A 9,652-nucleotide genomic window follows, 5' to 3' on the forward strand; every position below is an offset into this window, starting at 1 on the left:
ATTAGCAAAACTTGGTTATCTGTCAGAAGAAATTGATGAGAAGGTGGAGTCCATAAAATAGTTTCTGTTATTAAAAAAATGGTAAGGAGAGGAAAAGTGAAAAATGTGATGGTCCAGAAAAAAAGAAGGCATGCATGGAAAAGAGGAAGAGGCAAAGGAATTTGTCATTTTGCAAAGGTTGCAAATCCCAAACACCTCACTAGAGGCCAAACAAAAGAGCAACTGGTTTTTCCAATTCTCCACCAAATATCTCATTCTTAGCTGTGTCCTAAACAGTGGGCCATGCACGTGTTTAAACCCTTCTCATCCCATCATTCACCATACCCTTCTCTGAATTCCCCTCCACCCAACCCCCCTTTATAACTGAACCTTCCCTCACACCTTCCCATCACTCATCAAACCGACACACCTCTCCCTCTCTCTTTTCATCTCGTTGAGGCATTCATCAAACACCTTTCCAAGATGGCCAAAGTGGGAAAACTAACAAAGCTGAAGTCAGCAATCAAGAGATGGCCCTCATTGACGAAGCTCAGCCGCAGCAACAGCTCTGTCTCTTCCAACAAAGGACTCACCGGAACATCCTCTTCATCCAAGGAACATGCACATGAACAAGAGCTTCATGCTGTTTATGTTGGCAAATCTAGGAGGCGCTACCTCGTAAACTCCGAAGTGATCGACCACCCTGTGTTTCAGGAGCTTCTGGATAGGTCTTCTTCATCTCATGATGATGGGGTGGTGGTGTCCTGTGAGGTGGTGCTGTTTGAGCACTTGCTGTGGATGCTTGAGAGCGAAGAGACCCAGTTGGGGTCCATGGATGAGCTGGTTGAGTTCTACACTTGTGCATGCTGATCCACATGATGGTATCCATCGATGCTGACACACCTAGTAATACCTGACTTTGATTGTTTCTCATGTGGTCGCGCAAACAACCAAACCATTGGCCATGACTTTGTGAATTCAGATTGATTCAATGTTACATATGAAAAAAAAAAGTGTTGTTGTGTAAAGTGGGATGTAGTTGACATGAATGTGCTATTCATTCATTGTTGTTGTGACTTTCTTTGAGCTTAATGAATCCAATGCCAATTCGAATCACCTGTCTCTTTTCTTCTTTCTTTACTTGAAAACGACACTAAATTCAAACAAAAACTATCAATTAGTTAAGCATTAATTATTTATGATTTAAGGATTCTCAAAAGCCACCCAAAATTTAACCTCAAACATAGGTTAAATTAACTCCTCAAGTTCATACTCAAATATTTTTTTGTATAATTGCTAAAATCATAAATGATGATTAGTATTCGATTTAATTCCATATGGGTATTACATTTTTTAAATAAATTAAATAACTTTTTATTCTAGAGGGACAATGAAACAATCATGCCTATTTACATTTATGTGCACCTACATAAAGAAGTCAACCCAAAGATCAATATCTAACCTATCATGTAGGATCTATGTGTTTAGAGCCTTTAGAATCAGACACCAGTTAATAAATAGACATGCCAAGCCACCATTATGTCTTGTGATAAATTTGTGTACCTAATAGTTTTTTCTAAAATTATGGATTATGTTTAGTTATTTTGTAGTACAAATGAAAGTTTATACTTTCATTTTACTTTAGTGATTAAAAATATAAAAATGAATTGATTTTGACATCTTTTATATTTGAAGTGATTATGAAATTAGTTGAATTGACAGGCTTAACTTATGTGACAGAAGTTTTGGTGGTGACTAAGATTGGTGAGGGAATGCAGCAATATGATAAAAGAGAATATTATTGGTAGGTTTTTGGCACCAATAAGGAAGAGGTATAGCACCTAGTGCTGCTTGCTTGGGGGTAAAGAGAGGATCATTAGGCCACTTACTTTTTACTCATTAATTATAAATGTTCTGGTTAGTTGAGTAACTGTCATTAATAATTGCAAATCATACTTCTTATAATGTTAATGACAGTGGCCGACATTGGTGATCACATAAACTTTAAGTTTATGTTTCATCTACTACTGTTCTTCTTTCACTCCCTCCTTCCCTTGCATTCCTACAATATTACTTATGCACTCATTAATATCTTAAACTATTGTTTCAATTTGAAGTTCATCGTAGAGACAAAAGAGAAAATTGTATTTAACGAAAGTTTGTTTTTAGAAGAACTTTTCCATTGTTATAGTTTTATTCTTAATGCTTTGTTTGGATTAGAGTAATTAGAGAGTGAATTTGAGATGATTTAAAAAAAAAGTGTGAAAAAAGTGAGGTTATTTGGATTAAGATAAATAAAGTGGAAAGTGTGAAGGAAAATTTATGAAAGTTTGTGAATGTCTAGAGAGATGCAATTGAAATTATATATTTTTTTAATTGATAAAAGTGTAAATTTACAAATTTATCCTTATATTTAAAAATTATTAAAAAATTAATTTGATTGATTTTTTTTAGATTATAATTTTTTATTAAAATATTATTTACAAATTGAAATATAATATATAATCTATTATATTTATAATATGATTAATTATATTATTATTTTAATAATTTTGTTTATATTTTTTTGTTTAAATTGTAATTTTAGTTTACATAAAAATGTATAATAATTTGAGTTTAAAATGAAAAAAGGGTAATAGAGTAAATTACAAATAATTAATTATATAAATATACATATAAAGCTTTTTTTTGTAAATCTCTTATAAAATGTGAAAAAAAGTTGAAAGTAAAAACAATTTTCGTTTTCCATGATTTTGACCTTTTATTATTCTCTTGATCATTGTGCATTAAACACCCTCATTTCTATGCTTGGAAACAAATGAAGAGTAAAATACGCATCAAGAAATTAAAAAAAAATTATTAATTATCTTTAACTTCAACTCTTAAACTATTGAAACTATTAAGTGTACCACATCCATGTCGAACGAGGATGCTCTATGTATTAATATCTTAAACTATATTATACTATTTATTATAAGGATAAAGGAGAAAAGTGTATTTAACGAGAACCTTTTTTAAAAAAACTTCCATCGTTACATATTTATTTTTAAAAGACGTCTCGAAAAATTAAATGAAAAAAATGTATTTAAAAATTATTCTTAATCTCAATTTCTAAGCGATATAAAATTATTATACTTATTAAAAAAATAGTATTAATCGTATGTCGAATAATTGTGGAGGTTTTCAAGTATATAGAAGTATATACAAGTATGGTTTACGTCATGTAAATTTTTTTAATTGCTTGTCCTACATGTTCCTCAAAGTGTGTGCTGTTGGATACCATGAATAAAGAACTTGGAAACATATTAATAGTATGAATTCTGATAGTACACTACTAGATGAAAGCTTTCAACCACTTTTCACCAAGCTGTGATCCATTTCCAAGCTAAAAAAAAGTGGTAAAGTAAATGAGATTTGTGGTTGACAAGAAAAGAAAGAAAAGTGGGAGGAATGAATATGTTTTAACTACACTCACGTTTTCATTATAAGCAAATTGATGATTTCTTAATTAGCTCAAACATTAATGGATGTTCCCAAGATCTGATACATCTAATTGGATCAGCCAAAGAGAGTGACGTTTGACTTATTTTTCTGTCATCAAGTGTATTTGACCACACATTAAGAATAAGATTCAAAGGATTCAAAAAAGTGTTGGACATTGAGGACCTCTCTTGAATTCAATTAGACATCAAAATCCAAACTATAAGAACATGGGGATCAGAATTAACACACGCAAGCATAAGTGCTTTTGATGTTATTGTACAAAGAAAAAGTGTGTTGGATTCGACACTAACTATGATCTCTTCCGAAATTACAGGATCTAGTCCTTGCATTTGTTGTCTTTGTTTTTCAAATCTTTTGCTTATGAAATAGAGATTTTGTGTTTTTTTATAAGCTTGCTTGGTTAAGACTCTAAATTTTTTGGTCCCATGTGATTCCTAATAAAGAGGGTAAGCAAGCTCAAAAACATCATCCTTTTTAATACCTATTTTTCTTGCCAAATTTTGTTGGCCAAACTAAATGGGTGTCTTAATAAGTTGGGAAAAATCTAATTTTTAGCTTCGATTGTAATTATATTTAAAATTAATTTTCCATATTTTTCTAGAGGAATAAATATGAATGTCAAATTAAGAAAATTATTTGAAAGTCCTTTATGTTTTTTACATGCATACCTAATTTTGTTTTACATATTATTTTCAATTTTATTATTGAAATATAATTTCAGTACTCGATGTTACCCTTAAAGTACAATCCAATTTTTATATGTAGAAACAAAGTTATATTGTAGTAATAATAAGGAGAGACTTATCCCAAAAGAAAGAGATTTTTCTTAAAAAATTAATTAAAAAGGGTGTAGTACTCTTTGATGTTAACTTTTTTACTGAACATAGTCTCTGAAATTCTAGCTGGAATAGAATTTAAGATTATAGTTTATTTTACATTAGGTGCATGCATAATTCTGAACATCTCTTTTTCTTCATCTGTGTGCTGCACAACTCTGTTAACAACTGTAAATGCAGCCCAACTAGCCTGTCTTACTTATTGACAGATAAGGAGTGGCAGAGTTCAATTTTTTTTATTTTATTTTAATTTTACATTTCATCAATCGTATAAAAAAAATGTAAAATATAATCATAATTAATAATTAATAAGCTTTAACATTATTTTTGAATTCTTTCATAGAAGTTGAAACAGTTTCTTCTATTTTCGAATTATAGGAATATTTCACTCCTACAATTCTTTATCCTTTCGGGAACATAGGAGAAGGACTAATGGAAAGATATTCACATACTTATTTGTCCTATTTCTTCGGTCGTGGTTTTCTTTCTTCTTTAAAGTTTGATTTTTGATTTTTAGTCAAAAAAGTTTTTTCAAGACTCAAGTGTTTAATATACGAATATAATAAATATTATAATAATAATATATATTATTTTGATTGTTGTCCCTATTTATATTCTATATGGGAAATAAGATGAAAATTGGTGTGTGGTGGCTGCTAGGAGTGTTGAGGCCCACAACAGGACACAGGTGGAGAGGGATATAAATTTTGATAAGATTTGGTTAAAGATTTGAGCTTACTAGTTGTGAATGAATTGATAAGTGTAGGGCATGTGCATCATCATTGTCTCAACTTCATATGCTATAGATATGCAACAAAAACAATGGACATTGCTTGGTTTAAAATAAACAAGTTATGCATATGTATTCAATTACGTAATCTTTTGTTTCTACATCACCCCCAAGAAGAATCATGAACAATGAAATATGACGAAATGCTTAGAAGAAGAAGAAGATGGATACAAAAACTTATATGTGGAAAGTGCTAGCTGTTTAAAGGTGTAGAAACCAATCATCATGGCCCAAAATAGTAACTATCACTTTCTTCTTCATATTTACATTTTTAGGACCAATTTTAAGTTTTTTCCCCTTTTGTCATTCTTTATTTAAAACCTTTTAAATGGATAAGTGTTTTGTTATTTCAAAACTTTAATTTCCCAAGTGTACATCAAATTGGAAGGGCCACATGAAAAAAGTAGTGTGCACTTCCAATACATTGATCTTATTTTTCAGCTTCATCATCACATTTTGGTTTAGTGGATTTGTATAACTATGAGTAACAATGCTTTCTTTATTTCCAGTAAATAACAGATTATTAATATTATTTTTGTAAGGATGTGTCGTATTCTCAAATAATTATTAACGGTCTCAGTCTTCTGCTGTAGCTGGAGGTGTGTTATCTACCAAAAGGTATTATGACGTTATTCAATATTTAATATTGTTCTAACACGGATTAGGAATGAGTCATCTTCTCAAACAATTACTAATTGGTTTCAGTCAAAGGCTCCAGTGGAAGGTATGGTACCTACAAAATGCTCCAGTTAGAGTTAGAATTCAATATATATGATGATTGGAATATTAATTGCGTACCTTTATTTCGTTGTTAAACGTATATCTATAAGGATAATAAGGTAACTAATGTTTGACACAATTAAGGAGAGCTTTGTACATGTATGTTATGTTTAATTAATTGTCTTAAAATAAGATTTATCTTTGGATAATCGATCACCTTCAAAGGTTTGATCATATATGTGTAGTCACATTGATTATGTGTTTGACCACTCACATAACAAATATTAAAACTTTTATTTTGACTATTATATTACAATAAATCATTATTTTTATGAGATATTTGAAATTGAAATTTTCTCAGTAATTTTATTAATTTTTTAATTACTTTTAAAATTTGTTTGAACCAGCTTGTATATCTATAAATTATAAAGAACAAATTAATAATATTAACCTAATGAACCCATCTCAGTTTATTTTGAAGTGTTAAACTCGAAAAAAAAAAAAAAAAAACTAGTTCATCACATTTCCATCTTATGTAATTACAAATGTTATGTTAAATTTGTGTTTGATATCTTACCCCTAACTTTTGTTCCCTGGTTCAAAGACAACACTGGTCAAATTGTCATCTTATACATTCTACAAAGAAATATTGAAAATTAATTGTTTGTAAATATGTTTGTTTAAGAGTTTTTTCTTTTTTAATTTTTAAAGGTTTTATGTTGAAAACATAAAATTCTTTAATGTTTTAAACAATTCAAAACATTTAGCGAAACATATTTAGTTTTTCCAAAATATATATATATATATATAATAAAAAAATAGTGATGAAATATTATCAAACTAATTAGAAATAATTTTAAATATCATTTTTAAAATAATTATTATAAAGTTCTTATTTTTAATTATACATTACAGTCAACTATTACATATAAATATTGTTTTTATTTTTAGATGTACAATCAACTATTACATATAAATATTGTTTTTATGGGAAATGTTCTTTCAAGGTATTTTGACAAGTTGACTTATTTATAAATGGATTGTCGAACTTTATTTTATGGAGATCCAGAGATAATTTATCTGTAGAAGATTTTTAAATGTTTAATTAAGTTAGTAAGAGTTTAGTGAGATATAATATTGAAATGAATATACATGTAAAAATTATATTGAGTGTACACCTTATAGAATAATGTTGTATTTATAGGTTTTGAGTCTAGTGAGATATTTGATTATCAAATATTTGAGTGATTACTTTGTTATCAAATATAGTATTTATTTATGTTGTAACAAAAATTAATTTTCAATTTGCAAGTGGTTTAACTTAACTATTATATTCTCAATCTTTGGTATTGGGTAGCTTGGAAAAATATTTTTGGCCAAGCTTTTTAGAAAAGGGATTGTATTTTCGTGACTAGCCTTATGTTAAACTTTGCGGTCATTCATTTAGTTTGATGGTCCGAGCTTATCTAGCTCGATAGATCGAGTTTAGTATAATTAAAGTAATTAAAACAATAATTCTTACTATGAAATGATACTATTAAGTTTTGTTTTGGTCAGATGAATTTTGATTTGACCTTGTTCATTTTTTAACGTAGTAATCAAATTACTTTAATTCTATTAATTGAGATAATTAGATGACTTTGATCCGATTAGTGGTGATAACCAAATTATTTTGATGTGATTATATTTGTTAATCGAATTACTTTGATTCAATTGTCGGATGACTTTGATTTGAGCATCCTATGATTACTTTGTTTTGATGTCGAATTACTTTGTTTTCAAACATATTAATCGAATTACTTTTATCCTACTAGTCTAGATAACTAGATTACTTTGATATGATTAGTGATGATAACTAGATTACTTTGATATGATTAGTGATGATAACTAAATTACTTTGATCGATTATATGGGTTAACCGAATTACTTTGATCCATAATTGAATAACTTTTATTCGATTAATTATGATAATTAGATAACTTTGATTTGATAAATTGTGATAACTGAATAACTTTGATTTGATCGTGATAATCGAATAACTTTGATATGATTAATTGTGATAATCGAATAACTTTGATCTGATTAATTTTGATAATTGAATAATTTTGATATGATTAATTGTTATAACCAAATAACTTTGATTCAATTGTGATAATCGAGTAACTTTGATTGTAACCAAAAAAACTTTAATTCGATTAGTTGTTAATTGAATAACTTTGATCCGATTATTAGTTGTGATAGAAAATACTCATTCAAACATAAAAAATTACTTAAATCTTCTGAAGATTATATAATATGGATAATTTCATATTGATCCATTTCAAATAACATAACATCCTTGTGACCTTCGGAGTCAAAAGCTTTAATATTGGTAGGAGATGCAAAAATGTCTAAAGGAGTCACCAGATATGATGTATGTCATTTTAACCCGTTGACATGTATTTAATTCCTTGGATGAGAGAGACCTGGTTATTTCCAATCCTTCGGATAAAACTCATCTTTGTTTGGAAGGACCATGTCTCTAAAGGTGGTATGGCATAATTTTGAAATTTAGAGCAACACCTACTAAAATATGCGGTTGGAAACCATACCTGTTGGCTGAGGTGAAACAAAATCAATTGTTCCTGGACCAAAATACAATTGAGGATGACGTGTTCCAAATAGATGATACCAATCATTCCAACTTTGCATATGAGAAAATTGAGCATGTAGAATAGTCTTCCTTTCTTATTTTCTTTATGCTACCACAACATAGAAAGACTTTTGTCCAATTATCTTTTCATTAATTTCATTCAACATTTTATTGGCTCCTTCAAGAGTACATAAACCAATAAAATCACAACCCTTGTTGCGTCCAAGAGCATCAACCATTACCTTGCAAGAAGAAATCTCTTTCAATTACAGTAGTTGTTGAATATGGACTTTCAAAATTCACAAAACCAAAACATCTGCATAGTAACATAGGTATTAAAGAGTTGCTTAAGATCTTTCTCAATGTATAACATATACCTTCTTATCATTTATTAAGATGCCATTTAATTTTTTGATAACATTTTAAGTAAACTCATCATTGTCAAAATGTACAAATCCATATTATTTACATTGACTATTATGATCAACTAAAGGTAGCAAAAGTGTCATGCAGTGCCTTCATCTACTGATGGGATAATAGAGAGAAAACATAATACAATTGGGTTTTCCATTATGGGGAGTGAAGTTCAAATATTTCATGGCAATGACAATAAACATTGGATAAATTGACATATGCATAGCCGAGATAAAATCGCCTAGTTTGGTCCCTACAAACCCTAATCAAAATCACTTGAGTCACTTGACTGAATAGGTCAAACAATTAACTCTATCACATTGATGTTGAGATCCCTGACATACAGAGAGGCATTCCCAAATTGTGCACCATTGAATGTTGTGGCTGAAAATGTCAAAGGAGCATAAATCACCGCAACCATTATTTTTTTACAAAAATTGAATCCTCCTCGAAACACATCCGAATACCACTCGGAGAAGGAGATTGTGAATTTTTTTTTGTTTTGATTTTAAAGTATTGCTCCTTGCAAAGGGAACACGAGTGCCAAGGGGCATGCTCTGTGTTGGTGTGAGTTTGTTCGAACCACTGGGTGGTCTAGTCTTATTGTAGTGTAATGATTTATTGATGAAGAGTATACATTTCATTGCAATGTAGATTTTATAATAGCTCTATATCCTTGTCAAACTTGTCTTGTATGTCAGTGATGACATGTTGGATGCTAGTTTCATTCCTCTAGAGCATAGTTCCCGTGTAAGAGGATTGTACAAAACCTTGGGC

General features: G+C 29.5%; 1 protein-coding gene across 1 annotated transcript; it reads left to right on the forward strand.

Moving 5' to 3' along the window:
- The first annotated feature begins 279 nt into the window (after positions 1-279).
- On the forward strand, positions 280-1,095 carry LOC137819475 (auxin-responsive protein SAUR78). The gene has a single exon (XM_068623339.1). It carries the CDS (start codon positions 463-465, stop codon positions 847-849), a length of 387 nt encoding a protein of 128 aa, XP_068479440.1. The 5' UTR covers positions 280-462; the 3' UTR covers positions 850-1,095.
- Positions 1,096-9,652: the final 8,557 nt, after the last annotated feature.

The sequence above is a fragment of the Phaseolus vulgaris genome, chromosome 10 (assembly GCF_000499845.2).
Source record: "Phaseolus vulgaris cultivar G19833 chromosome 10, P. vulgaris v2.0, whole genome shotgun sequence".
Classification (NCBI taxonomy): domain Eukaryota; kingdom Viridiplantae; phylum Streptophyta; class Magnoliopsida; order Fabales; family Fabaceae; genus Phaseolus; species Phaseolus vulgaris.